Raw genomic sequence first — 18,019 nt, forward strand, 5'->3', positions numbered from 1 at the left:
ATCCACTGGAAATCAGATGTCACATCTTCAGGGTATGAATCTGCAGCGATGAGGAAGAGGAGGAGGATGCTTTGCCCTGCCACACCTTGGGGGTAATCTCTCTGTCACTGCCTGGAGGGATGAGCTCATGGTGTGAGAGCTCCTCTTTTAGAGCTGCTTTCCTTCCAAAGCATGTTTATTTTCAACTTAAAATGAGATTACTCTATTTCCATCCATTTCCAGCATTAACCCTTGGGTTGCTATTTTCTGTTTCCTCCCACCTGCATTCTGCAGCACCATTCCCATCACAGACAAAGCTCACGGACAACGGGAGGCTGCTGAGCAGCACCAGTGTCCAGAGGATCCCAGTGTCCCCAACAGACCCAGCAGCAGCTCAGGTGTGGAGCTGCCACTCTGCTTTTCAGATCTGTGGAGGGGAGCTGTGTGCTCATGCCCAGGAGGATGGATAGTGCCTGGGACCCTGTTGGCACCAGGGTGTGTGGCCAGGGCACTGTGGGGCCCTGGGGTGCTGCCAGAAGGCTGGTGCCCCTGGGAGAACTGACCCGGCCGTGTCCCCACTAGTTGCCCTCATCTGGATATTTTTAGAAGCCAAATGTTGTTTAGTTGTGAGAAGGAGGAGGGTGGCTGTGGGAGGGAAGCTGGGTGGCAGTGATAGGGCAGCTCCTTCCGTGGGCAGTGCCCGAGCAGCTCCAGCCACCGGGACCAGACCCCTCCGAGGGACCCATCCCAACCCGATCCCACTGGGAACTCTGCTGACTCTAAAGCTCACACCATGAGCCTCCCCACATGGGGCCAGCAGGCACAGTGATGGCCCAGGGATCCTCACTGCTGCGAGTGCCCCCATCCCATCCAGCCCCCCCATCCCATCCAACCCCCCCCCGAGCCCAGCTGAGCTGCACCCACCCTGACCGGGGCTGGGGGAGCTGGCAAGGGCCAGTGTTCCTTGAGCTCCAGCTCCCAGGCGCCAGCAGCTGTTTTTAGCCCAGAGAAAGTCCAATGTTTTGAGATTTTCTATTTTGAGCAGCAAAGCTGAAGAAGTGGAGCAGCCCCTGACCTCCGGGTGTCTGTGCAGAGCGAGGCAGGCAGCCAGGAAGGGTGGGTGTGGGGCGGTCTCTGCCCCCCAAGGGGGATGTGGTTGTCCCTGGGTCTTCCCCCCACAGCTGCCTCTGTGGCCTCTTGCACGTCAGGCTGTGCTGGAGCCTGTTCCCATGCGATCCCATCTCTGACACTCTCCCAAGGGAGAACGGCCTTTCTGGCTCTGGGATGTCATTCCTGCTTTCCCTCCTGCAGCAAGATCCCAGAACAGTCCCCGAGCAGGATGTGGGGTGTTCCACGCCAGACCTGCAACCCTTGTACCCCACTGTGGGTACGTGTGTGGCCACACAGAGCCCCCATGACATAGCACAGCTGGCATGTTCCCAGAGGGGACAGAGAGGCACAGGGCTCGGGCTGGGCTGCTGTGGTGGCACAGCCAGCTCAGCCCAGCGCTGGTGATGCTGCCACAGGGAGGGTTTTGTCTCCTCACAGCAGCCATGGGATCCATCCCCTACACAAGAGAGTGCTGGGGGACACAGACATTCATCTGAGAGTGGGGAGGGCTCACTCAGCAAGTTGTCACCACCACTGCTGCAAGGCACAGCTGTGGGGTGATGCGGGTGACAAAAGGAGCTGGCAGGTTGGTGCCGCTTTCTGAGCAACCTGGAGGCAGACGCCAGCCCCAGGCACAGGATTTGGTCCCGTTTTATTCAATCCTGCAGTTCCAGAAGCACCTCGAGCTGCACACTGGCACTGCCATCCAGGGTCTGTGGCATGGCCAGGTGCTGTGGTCGCTGAGCAGGGCTGGTGGCCATGTCCCCAGTGTCCCAAGGGGTCCCTAAGAGCGGTGCCGGTGCGGAACGGCGAGGAGCCGGCGGAAGGCAGCACGGAAATCCCGGTTGAAGAGGGTGTAGATGAGGGGGTTGACGCTGCTGTTGCAGTAGCCAATCCAGAAGAAAAAGTTGAAGAGGGGCTTGGAGACACGGCAGCCCTGCCCACAGAGAGCTCCCAGGCTGTAGGTGAAGAAGAAGGGGAACCAGCACAGCACGAAGGCGCCCATCACCACAGCCAGCACGACAGTGAAGCGCCGCTCCCGTGCCCGCACCAGCCGCCGGCGGCACAGCAGCATGCTCTGGTGCTGGCTCCGGTGGCGCCATCTCAGCATCCCCACGCCCAACACCTTTCCATCGCCGCTGGCAGCGCATGGAGAGCGGGCAGCGAGCAGGGCGGCCGTGCGCCGGGCAGTCAGGCGGTAGATGCGGCAGTACACGGCCACCATGACGAGGCAGGGCACGAAGAAGGAGGCGGCGCAGGAGGCCAGCACGTACCAGGTCTCCTGGCTCAGCTGGCACTCCCGCCCGCCCGGCCGCGGCCGCAGGAGCGGTGGCAGTGCCACCAGGGCCGCCGCTGCCCACACCGCCCCGATCATGGCCCTCACCCGTCGCGGGCTGCGGCGCAGGTTGAGCCGCGCTGCCCGTGTCACGGCCCAGTAGCGGTCGAGGCTGATGGCGCAGAGGTGCCCGATGGACGCCGTGCACAGCAGCACGTCCAGCGCCAGGTACAGGCTGCACCACAGCCCGCCAAAGTACCAGTAGCCCATCACCTCGTTGGCCAGCGAGAAGGGCAGCACGAGGATGGCCACCAGGATGTCTGCCGAGGCCAGGGACACGAGGAAGAGGTTCTGTGGGGCTTGCAGGGCTCGGCTGGTGGAGATGGCCACCACCACCAGAGCGTTTCCCAGCAGCGTGGCCAGCAGGACGGACAGGGCTGCCAGCAAGATGAGCCCCGTGGCTGCGGGTGAGTGTGGGGCACTGCTGGCGCTGCTGCCGTTACCGGAGGTGTTGGGAAGGGCGCTGGCTGGCTCCATGTTGGCCCGGCCCCTCACGCAGATGAAGCCCCATGGGGCTTTCCCCCACCCTGCTCACCGGTCCCGAAGCGGCTGCGGGCGCAGTCCCAGCATCGCTGAGTCCCCGGGGGCTGTCCTGGCTGCCGCCACTCCTGCACTGACCCGGTCTGGTGGCGAGGTCGTCCTGGCCCGGTGGTTGCCCGGCTGGGCATGCAGGACAGCGGCGGGGCCGGGAGCACCGAGAGGCTCCCACGGCAGCGCTGCTGGCTCTGCTGGTCCCAGTCCGGAGGAGGGCGGGCGGGAAGGAGGGAGGGAGGGAAGGGTGGGCCGATATCACTGGCAGGAACCCAAACATCTGTGGGCAGTGGGAGAAGCTGTTATTGCCACTTAAAGGGCTCCTTTAGGGTCACCACGGCAGGAGGGCTCCAGCCATGGGTGCCAGGGTGCCTGGTGGTGCAGGGGCACTGCCCAACCATGCCGAGTCATCATCCTGCTGATCCCAGCTCCTACTGCTGGTCACTGCAGCAGCCCAGGACCTTGCTTGGCTGTGCTGTGCCTCGATCACATATATGCTGCTGTGGCACACAGTGGGGCACCACGGACCCCGCCAGCTCAGCCCTTTGGGGACAAAGCAAGGGAAGAAGATGCTGCCTGTGACAGCTCAGTACAGGTGGCTACAGAGCTCAGGGTTTAGCTGTGGCATCATCACCATGATGATGTGCTTGGTGTGTCCCCAGCACCAGCTGGGCTGAGCAGTGATGGTGTGAGGGGTACCTGTGACAGCAGGGTTTGCAGAGGGAGGACCCAAAGAGACACACGCAGGGGTGTCAGCACTCCCCCTTTATTAGACACAGCTGAGCAGGGGCGGTGGGCACCAGTGGCCACAGGAGCAGCAGCCCGGGTGAGCAATGCCAGCTAGAGCCGTGTGGCACCGTGCGGGAGCGGGCGAGGGGAGCCCACCCGCGTGCTGGGGCTGGGCATCTCCTCGGGGTAGGAGAGGGCAGGGTTGTCCAGCCCCAGCCTGGCCTTGTCGCGGGGAGCGCCCTCGGGCTCCTCCCAGCCCTCGGGGCTGCGGCAGCGGTCGGTGCAGCACAGCGTGGCCTGGGTGATGACACGGTCCAGCGGCTGCAGCGAGTGCATCCAGGCTGGGAGGAAGTCCCAGGTCTGCAGCCACTTGGGCAGGCGCCCGGGGCTGTGTGCCTGCAGAGCGTTCACCAGCCCCACAAAGAAGAGGAGGCCGAGGAAGGGTGCGCCCACCCCCACCAGTGCCTGCCAGCCCGCCATGGAGATGCCGAAGATGAGGGAGGGCAGCAGGAGGAAGCAGATGATGAGGTAGAGCACGGCAAACCAGCGATACTTGGCCGTGCGCTCGCCCAGCGCCTTGGCCATGCGGATGGGCAGGCGGGTGAAGGGCAGGGGGTACCACAGCAGATGCCCGAGATGTTGAAGAAGAAGTGGCACAGAGCAATCTGCAAGGATGGCATCCCCATCAGGCCGGGCTTCCCCCAGCCCCTTCCCTGCCCCTACCCTATCCAGCCCAGCCATGGCCCCGGGCTGACTGTACCTGGAAGGAGCTGGCCAGCTTGTCCCCTGGGCTGGCCAGGGCAGCCAGGATGGCAGTGGTGGTGGTGCCAATGTTCGAGCCCAGGGTCAGTGGGTACGCACGCTCAATGCTGATCACCCCCAGGCCTGTGGGAGAGGCATCCTGTCACTCCTGGCAGTGCCATCCCCATGCTCTCCCAAGGAGGCACAGCTCCTTTTGTCCCTCTGAGTGCTTTAGCACCCACAGGCCACAGAATGGCACATGGCAGGGGATGAGGAATGGCTGGGACTCACCAATCAGGGGTGTGATGGCCGAGGTGAAGACAGAGCTGCTCTGCACCACGAAGGTCATCCCAGCACCCACCACCATGGCGAAGTAGCCGGTGAGCCAGCTGAGCGGGTGTGGGAGGTCTGCCAGGGCATGGCCAGGGCATGGACACAAACAGGGACATGGCCACATCAGGGCTGGGGGCCAGGGGCAGCCAGGGACAGGTCTGAGGATGGCAGGTGGAGATGGGCATGGGTGGCCATGTGGCATGTGGTCCCCATCCTACTCACCAGTGTTGATGACCTTCTGGATGGCTTTGGCCACCTGCCCCTTGAGCAGGGAGTTGAGGAGTTTGACCAGGAGGATGAGGCAGGTGCAGAGCACGACAAGGGACCCGGCCAGCAGCACCAGCCCCACAGCCAGGTCAGGTAGTGGTGTGTCGGTGAAGAGGTGCTCACCTGCCCCACAGCACGGCTGGACAAGGGGCTGGGGCTGGCCCGGCCCCGCTCACAACCTGCCCCCACAGACAGCCCCACACCTGGACCCCAGAACATCACCCAGCCCTGCCCCACATCATGGCTCCAGCACTTCTCCATCACATGTGCAACCCCCAGCCCCCCTTGCACCTCCCCAGCTGCATGCCCTGTGCCCCAACCCTGCCCAAGCCCTCCACACCCACTCACACTTCTTCCTGGTGACGTTGTGAAGGACCTCAATGCCCTTAGTGCTGCAGTGGCCAGGGGATGTGCAGTTTGGGGGGGGCCCAAGCCCCACAGAGGCCATCTGCAGGGAGAAGGTGGGCTACAGCTGGCTCCACAGTGTGCTTTGCCAGCCCTTGCCCACCACCCATCCTCTGTGGGAGTGTTTGGTGGCCCCAGCAGGGCCACGGGCCCCTCACCTGTGGGGTTGCAGGGCCACACCAGACGCGGATGAGGCTCCGGTTGCGCAGGCTCTCGTCCCCTGTCGCGATGCCTGTGATCACAGACTTGTCCAGCTGCAACAACACGCATGTTGGAGAGGCCACCTGGGGGCTAACAGCACCCACAGGCTGGGGACATCTTCACTGGCATGGGGACACCACTGCCAGCCTGGGCACACCGGGATACAACCGCCATCAAAGGGACACCAGTCCTGGGGGCATCACCACCAGCCTGGGGCATACGAACAGCTGAGGAGACCTGGATGATGAGTTTGGTGAAGGGCTCTGTGATGATCTTCAGCAGGTCGGGGGCATCTTTCCCACTGCGGATGTTGAAGGTGGCCACAACCAGGCGGGTGACATGGTGCAGGTACCCACTCACCACCTCCAGCGGCAGCAGCACCAGCACTGACAGCCAGTTGAAGCAGTCGTGCACCGTGGCACCAGCGAAGGCCCTGTGCAGCATGAACGGGCCCATTGGTGTGAGGTGGTCCTGAGGAGCTGCCCCCAACCCCAGCAGTGTCCCCTGAGCCATGCAGCTCTCACCGTTTGAACTCACTGCGGTCGCCAGCCTGCATGAGGGCCACGATGGTGTTGGTGACCGAGGTGCCGATGTTGGAGCCCATGATGATGGGGATGGCAGAGCGCACCTCCAGCACTGGGGACAGACAGATAGACCTGCTAGCCTTGCATGGTCCAGCTCAGGATGACTCCATCCAGCCATCCTCTCCCTCAGCCTCAGGTCCCCAGCAGCCTCGTGGGCACACTCACACCCTGAGGAGACCATGCTGACGATGATGGAGGTGGAGGTGGAGGAGCTCTGCACCAGCACGGTCACCAGGATGCCCACCACCAGCCCAGCCACTGGATTGGAGAGGATGGCGTTGTCCTTGAAGATGTCCCCCGCCACCTTACCTGTAAGGGAATGTAAGTGCAGGCTGCTGGCACTGCCAGTGCCACCAGGTTCCCAGGCATCCCTGCCACCCTACTACCTCCAGCCAGCTGAAAGGCAGAGCTGAGCACGTCCAGAGAGCACACGAAGAGGTACAGGAACCCAAACATCAGGGGCACCTTTAGAAGGGAGACACAGAAGGACTGGACCCTGGCCCAGCACCCGAGCTCTGTGCAAGACAAGAGAGAGTGTTAAACTCCTGCTGTGGCATGGCCCTGGCTCCCCAGGCTCCGACAGCCTTTTTCCACTTCCATGGCTCCTGACAGCCCAGAGCCCATGTCCTGAGCTATGCCACCTATCCCAGGGTCCCGTCCATCTCCTCCCACCCTGCAGTGCCTTGTGCCAGCTGCCCATTGTCCCTCAGCTCTTCCCACATCACCCCAGGACACTGAGGGTCTCTCCACCAGCACTCCCCTCCCAACCTGGCACCCCACAGTCCTGGCACCACAAGTGCCCCAGGTGCCTTTGTCAGATCTCTGGGGTGTTCCCCAGCCCAGGTGCTGTGAGACTCCCACGCCCCTGGGGTCTCACCTGGCCTCTGCAGCTCGTCCAAGCCCAGCCGGTGCCCCTGCCAGGGGAGCGCGTCCAGCTCGAAGCGCTCGCGGCCCTCGCGCAGGCGCCCGGGGGAGCCGGGGCAGGGGAAGCCGTGCTCAGGGCAGGGCACGGCGCTGACCGTGAAGGGGCAGCCATGGGCACCTGGCAGCCGGTGCAGAGCTGGGGAGAGACAGCAGCTGTGTTACAGCCCTGTCCTGGCAGGGACCTCCCTGCAGAGCACAGCCCAGCACTGCCTGGGACAGCGTCTGGCCAGAAGCAGAGCTGAGGAGGAGGAGGAGGAAGAGGAGGAGGAGGGCTGGGGGCACCTACCTTGGGGGCTGGGGCAGTAGGCAAACTGTGGCCCATGCACAACCCTTCCTCCCCGCACCGGGCAGCGCCCGGGCAGGACTGGGCTCTCGGTCCGGTAGGGCAGCATGGCTCCTGCTGAGGCTGAGCAGAGGTGGCCGCGTGTCACCACAGCTGCGCTGCACCAGCTGCCACATCCCCCCAGATCCCTGCAGTGCTGGCACCACTGAGGAGCACCATCCCATCATCTTTTGGTCCCCTGGGCCGCCAGCTGCTGCTGTGCCACCCCAAGGGCAGGCAGGGCAGGCAGGAAGGGGACTCCTCCTGCCCAGGGCCCAGCTCACCTGGGGCTGGCCGGGCACTCAGGGCAGTGCCACTTCCACATGCCACATCCACGCCTCCCTCCAGCGAAGTGGCCCGTGGGGCACCACGGCCCTTTATACACCAGCCAAGAGCAAAGTCTAAGGAGCCCCGCGTCGCCCCTCGGCTCCGCTGGCTGCTCACCTCCTCCCCAGAAATTCCTGCAGTTAATGGGTAACCCCCACCCATCCCGGTCAGCCGCGGCCCTGGGGCGAGATGGGGCACGTGCCCCCAGGGTACCGGGGCACTCCCGGGTCGGGGTGAGCTCAGCTGCTGCCGTGATGAGCAGAGCCGGGCACTGCTGGGACCCAGAGCCCGGGAGGTGATGCTGGAGGAGCCTCGGCTCTCCATCATTTGGTGCCAGGTGGTTCATCCACTGCACGAGAGGAAGAGGAGGAGGAGGAGAAGAGCTTGGTGCTGGTGCTGCTGGGGTATCACAAACCAGAGGTGAGGCCATGCTCACCTCAGTGCCACCACAGCATCAGCCATGAGGGATCAGCTCTGCCCAGGGCACAATGGCCTCACTCCCAGGGTGTTGGAGATGGCTGATGCCAACACCAGTGTGATCAATCCCCATGTCCTGCCACTGGTGGTGATGGTGGCACACAGCCCGTGCCAGGGCTCAGTGTGGGGCAGCCAGCAGTACTGAGGGCTGTGTGGGGCAGAGCCTGCATCTCCCTGGCACCACATCTTCCCTGGCACCACATCTCCCAGCATGTGCAGTGGGTGAGCAGGAGAGGAGCGAGGCCAGCGCTGCCGTCACCACCTCCTCCTCAGCCCTGTTTATCATTACCTGCTGCTTACACACCTCCAGCCAAGTTTCCATCCACCCACAGGACACACACAGCAAGCTTTATGTCCACAGGGGACAGACAGTGGCCAAAGGCTCTCCGGCCCTGTGCCTGTGGGAGTGGGCACAAAGGGGTGCTCAGTTGCCCCATTTCCCCAGGATGAAGCACTGCCAGAACTCATTACCATGATGAGCCAGGTGCAAATGAAAGAAAGATCCCTTGGGTACTCCAGGGCACTCAGGGACAGCCTGGGGACACCTGTGCCACTGCTGGAGCATCATTGAGCCACCTGCACTGGGTCACAGGCTGATGGAGCCGAATGCGCGGGAGGTGGCACAGCAGGGGACATGTCCTGCCTCCGCAGGGCTTGGGGACCCTTCTGCCCAGGGGGTGCAGCCAGTGTGCAGGGCGCTGGTGTCCCTGGTGTCCGCACTTGCCCCGTGCCCAGGGGCTCTTGGCCAGCCGCCCCCACAATCATTAACCCAGTGAGGCCCTGGCAGCTCTGGCTGTCACTCATTGACAGGGTTGGGGCTGAAGTCCTTGGCCATGCCGGCCCTGCAGCTTCCCCTGCTCCACCAGCAGTGCTGGGTAAACAACTCCTGGCACTGCCCCTCGCTGCCAATCAGGGTGGCACTGGAGCCCAGGGCTGGCCCCAGCTCTGCCATGGCCCTGGGAAGGCTCTGTGGGGAGAGGGTTGAGGGGACATTGCTGCAGGGAAAAGCACAATCCAGCCTTGACAGCAGAGGAAGGACAGAAGGATACATCCAGACAATGCTCTTTATTTCCCCTGGTTCCACAGCACAGACAGAACTGAGCAGCATCACAGAGACACAGGGGGGCTCTGACTAAGGCCACAGGGCTGCAGCTGGCTGTGGCAGCATAGGGCTGGGTGGCCATGCCCCCATCTCTGGGCAAACCTGGGGGCCCTGGGTCACCCCTCTGCCTCTGGCCAGGCAGTGGTGGTGCAGTGGTTACCCAAGGCACAGCCAGGAGGGGCTCTGGCAAGGATGGACTGTGGAGGGGTCTCCTGGCTGCTGTTGGGGGAACGTCTCCATTGCAGATTCTGTCTGGGACCTCTGGGGACACTGGGCTGCTGGGCAGGGGGACCAGCAGTGCACAGCCAGGACTGGCAGCTGGAGGCTCAAGGCTCCTGGCAGGAGTGACAGGCTGGGCACATGCTGGCTGAGGTGCTCGCACCCAGGGGTGCTGCATTCTCCTGGCACCAAGCAGAGCTGTCCTGCAGGCTGAGCACCCACACCCCAGTGGGGATGGGGCAGGGGGAGATGGGGATTTGCTCCTGCCTGTCCCTCAGCAGCCACCCACGCAGGATCTCCAGCAGGGAGGAGGAGGAGGAGGAGGAGGAAGAAGGCTTTCTTGGCACCATCTGCTGGCTCTGCCTCTGGCTGCCCGGGGCAGGAACCATGTGCCCTGCTCCAAGCAGTGCTACCGTGGCAGGATCAGGCCACGCTCACGCAATGCAGACGTAACAGCCTGCCCGGGGCACAGCCTGGCAGGGCCACGCTCACCCTCCCCAGGAAGGGTGGACTTGCAAATCAACAACGGGGCAGCCCTGTTCCCACGGGGCCAGGACTGGATCTGGCTCTGAGCTCGGGGCACATGTTCTGCTGACCCTGCCTGCTCACACAGCACTGCAGTTCAGGACTGGAGCCTGCCTTTCCTCCCCACCCAGCCTGTCTATCCTGCACACCCTGCAGTTGGAAAGGAGCTTTCAGTGGGGTTATGTCAGCCCGACACAGGCAGGATGTGCTGGGCAGGGCAGAGGCACTGGGCAGGGCAGTGCCAGGGATGTTGCAAAGTGCTTTGCAACGAGGGTTCAGACTATGTACAAGAGTCCCTTGATGTGCACCGGGATGTGGCCCCACAGAGGGGCATGGCAGCTGCTCAGCCACGCACAGGACACGACGTGACAGCGTGGGACAGGACGTGGATGGATCTGCAGTCTGGGCAGTGTCAGTGGTGCAGGGCAGGGGCTGTCGGGCCCCTCTTGAACCCTGGCAGGGCCTGGGGGTGCCACACGCTGGGTGTGGACGTGCAGCAGCACTCATCAGAGCTTGTGGTCCAACGAAGGCTGAGCCAGAGCAGGCTCTTCCTGAGGGCAGCTGCTTCCCTCAGAGCCAGCCTGAGGGGCACTGGGCTGCTGTGACCCCTCACAGGCACTGCTGTCCTGCACGGGGAGCTGGAGGAAGTCAGGCAGGACCAGGTCCTCCTTAGAGAGCAGCCCACGCTGGTCGTTGGCCCGGCAGCTCTGGGCACGGTTCAGCAGCTCCACCAGCCCTGGGGAAATGCAGATCATGCACCTGAGCCAGGCACTGGGGCTTTGTCCCAGCACCTCAGCTGCCCTCTCCACCTGATATGACCCTGAACGCCTCCCAGGCACAGCACTGGCACCTTCTCCCTGCTCCACAGCAGACCCCAAGTCCCCACAGTCCATTCCCAGCTTCATGGGACCCTGCAGCCATCCTCAGCACACCAGGGGCTCTGCATCCCTCAGCCTGTGCTTTGCCCCAGCCCCTCAGCATTCAGACATGCCAGGTCTCACCTTCCAGGTCGTACGTGCGGCGGTTGAGGTTCATGGCAGCTGAAGACTGTGGCCTGGAGAAGGAGGAGGGCATCTCCCATCGTGTGTCAGGCTCTGCTCCTGTTGGGCTCCCCTCCTGCAAGGAGCAGCCCAGGCCTCAGCCACAGGGCCAGGAGGCAGCACTGCCCTGGGCTGTGTCCCCATCACCCTCCCACAGCCTGGCTCCTGCCTTGGCATCACTGCCCAGCCCTGTGGCAAATGCTGAGGCCACAGCAGGGCCCGGCTTCCCTGTGGACCATGACAGCAGCTATGAGGGCATCTCTGAGCAGGGCTGGTGGGATTTGATGCTCACCTCACTCCGGAGCAGAGAGGGGGCAGCTGCAGCCTCAGCACTCCCCATCACTCGCACGTCTGCAAGGGAAGTGATGCTCAGTGCCCCATTCCAGCATCCTGGTGCTGGCCAGGCAGGGACAGGATGGACCTTGTCCCAGGGAGTGGGAGCCATGGCCAGCAGAAAACAGCCTGACCCTCTGAGAGCCCTTCAGGGTGATGTGGCTTAAGGGGACATGGTTTGGAGGACACTTTACCTGCTGGTGTTTCCAAGACAAGTTTCTGAGCAGACACTGTGCTGACCAGCTTCTCCAAGTCCAGCGTGGCTGGCTCACCTTGCTGCAACAGGAACAGCAGCCGGTGTCACACTCACTGTGGCACGGGGAAGGCAGCCAGGCTGAGGACCCGTCTGGCCAAACCCCAGGAAACACCCCCTGGTCCCTCCCAGCACGCAGCAGGATGTCACAGCCCATCCCAAAGCAGTGATTGTAGGAGCTCACAGGCACACAGCGCTGCTCCCCACTACCTGCTGAGAGCCAGCAGCCCCTGGCCTGAGCCCCAAACGCAGGGTTCCCCCAAAGCAGGGGGCTGGCCGTGCCCCCAGGCTCCCTCACCCTGCGCAGCAGCGCCTGCTCCACGCTCACGCCGTACTTGCCCAGCACGGGCTGCAGCGCCTCCCGGATGCGCTTGGTTGACTTGGCTGTGATGCGGATGGTCTTGTTGAGGGAGGAGATTTCCAGGCTGCAGAGGGGAACAAGAGGTGGCTGCAGGCAGGAGCAGGGCCAGGGCACTCGGGACTCCCCGGGGGACCGGGTTTGAGGCACTATGCATGGCCAACAGCATCAGCCCCAAAGCTCCCTGTCGCAGACATCTTTTATGAAAAATCCTTTCTTTAGGATTTTTCCTCCTGAGAAGCTGAGAAGCCTCAGGAACAAAATGTAAACAATGTTTATCTGCTGCTGTGGAATGCAACAAATAGATCTTTGATTAGCCCATGTTAGTTGTTTTTAATTAATAGCTAATCACAGTCAGCTGGCTTGGACAAAGAGCCCGAGCCACAAGCCTTTGTAATCATTCTTTTCTATTCTTAGCTAGCCTTCTGATGAAATCCTTTCTTCTATTCTTTTAGTATAGTTTTAATATAATATATATCATAAAATAATAAATCAAGCCTTCTGAAACATGGAGTCAGATTCTCGTCTCTTCCCTCATCCTAAGACCCCTGTGAACACGGTCACATCTCCCACTCACTCAAAGCTTATCCTGTTCTCCAGCTTCACCTCCTGGTCTGCCAGCACGGAGCACTCCTGGTCCAGCACCAATGCTTTCTGCAAGAGACAAACCATCAGGAGAGAGCCAGCACAGTGGTCCCGGCACAGGGATGGTTTGGCTGGCACAAACCCTGCTCCCCCCTGCCGGCCCTACCTGCTCATTGCCCACCAGGAAGACCTTGATGTCGGGGAGGCTGAAGCCGCGTTTCTCACACAGCCCGGCCAGCATGTCCCGGATGGAGTGGCCGGGCCGGACGGAGGCCAGCGAGGCTGTGCCATCAGGCAGGTACACGCAGCAGTACTTCATGGGCTTGCCTGGCAGCTCGGCCTCGCTGCCCCCCAGGCTCTTCTGCTGGCCCTGAGGGAGGGATGAGGTGGGATGAGCCCAGCCAGCGGCAGCGTGGTGCCGTGGCAGTGGCGTGGTGCCCACTCACCTCTGTGCAGGGGCTGGTGGCTGTGCTGGCCGAGGACAAGAAGCCCAGGTCCAGGCTGGCTGAGGAGTTGAGTGAGCCCTGGGACTCCCTCCACAGCATGGCGCTCCTGCTGCCTTCTCCCCCCTCTAGGACAGACAGAAGGACGGTGGTGGGGACGTGAACACGCCTGAGGCCCCTCTGTCCTGCTGAGCAGAGCACTCACCCGCCCACGAGGGCTCCCGCCGCTCTCCCTTCCTGAAGGAGCGCTGCAGGCTGCGGCTGGCACTGCTGCCCGCCGTCTCCACGCCCAGGGGCAGCGACTTGCCCAGCTTCAGCTTCGTCTTCTGGGGTGAATTGAGCAGCATCTCAGCTTGGCAACACCTGAGGGTCCCCCTTCCCTTTCCCTGGTGCCCTGACTGCTTGTCTGGGCTCAGCCTGGGGTTGAACAGCAGGGAGGGGACCCAGCACCACGAGGACGTGTCCCCATTGCCCTTTCCCCCGACTCACCTTGCTGAGGTCAGGAGGGGGGCTGCTGCTGCGGGAGTGGGGCCGCAGGTCAGGCAGGGGCTGGCCCTGGCTCTCTGCCCGCAGGCAGGCCTGGTACAGGGGGGATTTCACAAAACGTGTGTAGCTGTCAAACTTCATCAGGTTGAAGATCTGGAAAGGGAGGATGTGTGTGCTTGAGACCCCTGCACGCCTCCAGGCTCCAGGCACTGCCCCATGGCACAGCCCCACGGTGACAGCAGTGATGCTGGGTGACACATGGGGTGGTCCCACAGCCCCATCCTGTGGGTGCTGCCATACCTGGAGCTGCTGGATGCGAAACATGTCTGGGGAGGGGGTGGCCAGCATGTCCTCCCCAATCCAGGCCTGCTTGTCAATGTTCACAGGACTGACCGAGTGGCTGGAGAGGAACTCATCGTAGATCCGCCGTGCCTCCTGGGCCAGCTGAGGGGACAGGAGGCCAGGCTGGGACCAGCAACCCCCTCCTCTACACCACACCAGGGGAGCCCCCTACTCACCCCACAGAGACACCTGAGCCCTGAAGAACCAACCTGCCCCGGGATCAGCTCAGTATCTAGACTTCAGGACCAAGCTCTGGGCACAATACAGCAATGTCTCCACAGAGGTACAACCCGAGGGAGGAACCATCCCCTGCAGCCACCTGGCTCTGTCCCCATGATCCCCTGTCTAGCTCTGCCCTTGGTCTTGTTTGTCTCCCCAGAAACACTCTCCACCCTCTGGCAGGGGAAGCACATCCTGCTCTGTGGGGCAGGCAGTCCCAGCTGTGGCTTTTCAGATGCACATCACATCCATCTCCTTATTCTTTCTGCAAGAGCCCCCAGCTTGCTCAGCCCCCCAGAAAAGGGGTCTGCCAGGACCCCTGGACGTGCAGCTGGACAGCTCTGCCCACATCACTCCCAGCAGCTGTGAGCAAAGCTGCCCAGAGCTGGTACCTGCTGTGTGTCACTGGCTGGGATCTGCTGGAAGCGCTCACATGCCTGCCAAAAGTAGACATTTTCAGCACTGAACTCCTTCTTGAGGAACTCCTGCAGGGCAGAGAGATCTGCTGGTCTGGTGGCACTGTGCCTGTGGGACAGCTGGTGTCCCAGAGTGGACGGGGGCAGGCGCTGATCTCTGGGCTGTGACACTCACAGTGAAGTAGGTGACAGCCACACGGTCCTGCAGCAGCGTCTCGAAGGATTCAGCCCAGCTGACCACAGAGCCCTGGCTGGATCCACACGTGGCTGGTGGGCCTGGCAGGCTGTTCACACTGTGGTTGCTGCCACGGGCCCGGGAGGCATTTAACTCTGAGAGAGAAAAAGTGTCACTTCTGGCTGTCTCCCTGTCCCCCAGTGTCACCCCCCAGCAGCAACAGCCCTCCACGTGCTCCGTCGGGATCAGACCTGGTGAGTGCTGGGTAGGGAACATGAGGAGCATCACGGTGGCATCCTTGGAGGATTGAGCACCAGGATGACACAGCTGGCACTTCCTGGCATGACAGCTGTCCCTGCCAGTGCTGGCAGTTGTGCCCACCCTGGGTGTCACTGTGACTCCACCCGTGACTCATCTCCTGGGGTAAGACACCCATGGCAAGGCACCCAGCCAGCAGGGAAAGCGGAGTGGAAGGGGACACAGAGGGCACACAGAGTGGAGGGAAGCTTGGAAGATGGGCAGAGGTGCCTGAACCCACTTTCTCTATTCCTCTGGCCAAGATGAGGGACAAACCCAGCATGTGGAGGGCACAGAAAATGCCATTTCCAGCTCCCAACTCTGAGGAAACCCCACTTTGGGGAAACCCAGGGTGACCATGTGTTCACAAAGATGGAAGTTCCCAGGGGCAGGCCCAGCTTGGAACTGGTTTGACTGGTGTGCAGCTGAAGCAGGGGGTCATTTGCAAGAGAAGGTAAGGGTATGGAAGCAGCGCTGTCCTGGCAAAGCTGGCAGGAACAGAGGAGGTGTGTCAGGCTGCTCCTTTGCCAGGCCCCCTGTACTTATCCTCCTGCTGGGCTAAACCACGAGTAACTGGAGCACACACAGCTAAATAAACCATCTGAAACATCCAGTGCACAGTCAGACTGACAGACAGACTCCCTCAGAGAACCTGGGGCTGGCTGGTACCCAGGTTCTCCTTGCCCCAGGAAGCCACTCAGCCCCCAGCACCCCAAAGTGCCAGCTGAGCAGCCAAAAGGGGGGACAGGCACCAGGGGCCATGTGGGAGGGATGGGGGGACATGGCCAGTGCTGGGCAGAGGGCTCAGCCCTGCACCCACCCGTGGCACAGCCTGTGCTGACACAGGACCTTGCTGCCTGCTGGCTCCCTGCCCCTGGCACAGGCTGCCTGTGGGCTTCCCCCTCCCCTGAAGATGATGCTGGGCTCCTGTCCCAGGGCAAAGAGCAGCCTTACCTCCATCTGACACGGCCGGGCCCTGTGGGAGTGGAAACAAGAGAGGTCAGAGGGGCTACGTGGCATCTGCTGGCCTGGTGGAGTGGCAGCAGCGCCAGGGCAAGCCCAGCTGAGCCCAGAGCAAGAGGCACTGCCAGCAAACACTGCTCTGGAGTTACCTGCCCTGTGGCAGAGGCAGACACAGGACTTCCAACCCAGGGCAGCAAGGAGAGAGTTACAAAGGGGGTACAGCCTTTCTCCTACCCCTCCATGGCCCGGGGCCAGGCCAGCAACTGGGGAAGGGCAGCTGCTATCAGATGTAACCCTGCCACCCCAAACAAGAAGGGAGGAGAGAAACAGCCTCCACGGCACAGGAAGGGGAGGGGAGGAGGGGAGGGAAGGAAGGAAGGACAACCACAGCCCCAAGCAGGCAAATTGCCTGTTCCCTCCTTCCCTGGAGCCTGGAGCTACCGGAGGGCAGATGCCCAAAAGCAGGGACCAGGTGCTGCCAGCTCAGGGCACTGCAGGACGGGGTGTCTGGGACACCCCAGACAGCAGCCCTGGGGATGGAGTAGCCAAGCAGGGAGATGGGCAGAGCCCCCACAGCCAAAGCCCAGCCACGCACTCGCTGCAGGGTGCTGTGTCTCATCCCCTGCTTGGGGCCACTGAAGGGGTGCCCACATTCCAGTGATGCCCCTGGAAGGGGTGCCCACATTCCAGTGATGCCCCTGGCCCAGCTGGCCCGTGCCCCCCACACAGCTCCCCACTGTCTCCATCCCAGGCCCACCATGCCAGCCCTGCCTCTCCCTGCCACCCCACCCCACATTCCTCTGCCATGTCTCTTACCCCGGTCCCACGTCCCTCTCTCCTGCCAGCTCCTTGCTCCTCCCCGTCCATCCCTGCTGCCCGCACCCACACAGCCCTGCCCAGCCCCCCGGACACCAGCACTGCTGACTGCCATGACCCCATCCGTCACCCCTTGTCCATCACCCAGTGCCACACATCCCCTTACACCGCTGCCAAGCCTCACAAACCCCTGCTGCTCACCGCCCCGGCCCCACACGCGTTACCCACCCCAGACACCGCTGCCTGCCCTAAACCCCCCCACGGCTCCGCCTGCTTGGGATGCCCATCCTGCCCTTCCTGCCCAGAACCCCCCCACCTCCCACCTGACTCCACACATCGCTCTGTGTGCCCGTTATCCGCTCCTCACCGCCTGCCTGCCCGCCCATCTCCCCGGTACCGAGCTCCCGCCGCGCCGCCGGCCGGGGCAGCCCCGGGGTGGGGACCGGTGCTCCGGGGGATGGGCACCGGCGCCCCGGGCACTCACCATGCGCCCGTTGTGGACCACCAGCAGTTTGCCCTTGCCCTGCATGCCTGGCTCGGCCCGGCCCGGCGCGCTACGGGCGCGGCCCGCGGCCCCGCAGCATCCCCGGCCGGCGGCGCGGCTCTCCCGGCCCGGCCCGGCCCGGCGCTCCCGGCACCGCCACACTACCGCTTTCGGCTCCCACAGGAAGTGTCACCATGGGAACCGAGACCGCAGCGGGGGGAGCGGGGCCGCCCGCCCGCCCGCCCCGCGCCACCGGCACCGCCCCGGCGGACACCGGCTGCAGCCCCGGGCCAGGAGCCGCCGCGGCGCCGCTGCACCTCCGTCCCTGTCCCGGTCTCCATCTGCGTCCACATCCGTTATCCCATTCCCATCTGCATCCCTGTTTCCCATGCCCGTCCCATTAATTCCCCATCTGCATCCACATCCGTGATCCCGTCTCCATCTGTATCCTTGTTTCCATCCCCATCCCCGTCCCTGTCTCCATCCACATCTACATCCGTGACCGCATCCCCATCTGCATCCCTGTTCCCAGACCCATCCCAGTCTCCATTCCCAGCACGGCTGGGGTCGCCAGCCCTTTGTCCCCTCCCTGCAGCCTGGGCAGCCTGAGGGGGCTCCTCCCGGCCATCACATCATCCCAGGGAAGGGGCTGCAGGGGCAGGGGGACATCAGCAGGCCCAGCCTGGTGCCACCAGCC

General features: G+C 63.1%; 3 protein-coding genes across 4 annotated transcripts; all 3 read right to left on the bottom strand.

The window, feature by feature from the left end:
• Positions 1 to 1,744: 1,744 nt before the first annotated feature.
• On the bottom strand, positions 1,745 to 2,902 carry LOC118692141 (alpha-2Db adrenergic receptor-like). Its single transcript, XM_036391781.1, has one exon. It carries the CDS (start codon positions 2,900 to 2,902, stop codon positions 1,874 to 1,876), a length of 1,029 nt encoding a protein of 342 aa, XP_036247674.1. The 3' UTR covers positions 1,745 to 1,873.
• An 824-nt stretch (positions 2,903 to 3,726) lies between these two features.
• On the bottom strand, positions 3,727 to 7,556 carry SLC34A1 (solute carrier family 34 member 1). The gene is given in 13 exon segments (XM_036391704.1): positions 3,727 to 4,314; positions 4,317 to 4,350; positions 4,446 to 4,570; positions 4,718 to 4,834; positions 4,982 to 5,149; positions 5,375 to 5,474; positions 5,590 to 5,685; positions 5,870 to 6,065; positions 6,157 to 6,268; positions 6,382 to 6,525; positions 6,603 to 6,731; positions 7,094 to 7,276; positions 7,427 to 7,556. Coding segments are annotated over 13 exon segments (2,028 nt in total). The 5' UTR covers positions 7,533 to 7,556; the 3' UTR covers positions 3,727 to 3,796.
• A 1,756-nt stretch (positions 7,557 to 9,312) lies between these two features.
• RGS14 (regulator of G protein signaling 14) lies at positions 9,313 to 17,493 on the bottom strand. Of its 2 annotated transcripts, none has more exons than XM_036391900.1 (15): positions 17,323 to 17,493; positions 16,014 to 16,035; positions 14,763 to 14,917; positions 14,564 to 14,656; positions 13,911 to 14,054; positions 13,614 to 13,763; positions 13,330 to 13,447; positions 13,128 to 13,252; positions 12,848 to 13,051; positions 12,674 to 12,750; positions 12,037 to 12,163; positions 11,680 to 11,761; positions 11,445 to 11,503; positions 11,114 to 11,228; positions 9,313 to 10,848 (listed from the first exon to the last, which is right to left on the bottom strand). In XM_036391900.1, exons 1-15 carry the CDS (start codon positions 17,365 to 17,367, stop codon positions 10,619 to 10,621), a joined length of 1,746 nt encoding a protein of 581 aa, XP_036247793.1. In that variant the 5' UTR covers positions 17,368 to 17,493; the 3' UTR covers positions 9,313 to 10,618. The 2 variants fall into 2 exon arrangements, with proteins under 2 accessions (XP_036247793.1, XP_036247792.1); XM_036391899.2 differs by having other exon boundaries at positions 13,330 to 13,450; positions 17,323 to 17,478.
• Between the last annotated feature and the right edge of the window lie 526 nt (positions 17,494 to 18,019).

This window comes from Molothrus ater, chromosome 15 (genome assembly GCF_012460135.2).
Source record: "Molothrus ater isolate BHLD 08-10-18 breed brown headed cowbird chromosome 15, BPBGC_Mater_1.1, whole genome shotgun sequence".
In the NCBI taxonomy this organism is placed as follows: Eukaryota; Metazoa; Chordata; class Aves; order Passeriformes; family Icteridae; genus Molothrus; species Molothrus ater.

What these genes read in the sequence shown, in the direction of transcription:
- RGS14 (XM_036391899.2), bottom strand. Translation starts at nt 17,367, where the DNA reads ATGCAGGGCAAGGGCAAACTGCTGGTGGTCCACAACGGGCGCATG. An exon ending in GCGGGAGCCCTCGTGGGCGG is followed by an intron (nt 13,253 to 13,329) that starts GTGAGTGCTCTG and finishes TGTCTGTCCTAG; the next exon opens with AGGGGGGAGAAGGCAGCAGG. An exon ending in CCGCACGTACGACCTGGAAG is followed by an intron (nt 10,849 to 11,113) that starts GTGAGACCTGGC and finishes GCATTTCCCCAG; the next exon opens with GGCTGGTGGAGCTGCTGAAC.
- LOC118692141 (XM_036391781.1), bottom strand. Translation starts at nt 2,902, where the DNA reads ATGGAGCCAGCCAGCGCCCTTCCCAACACCTCCGGTAACGGCAGCAGC.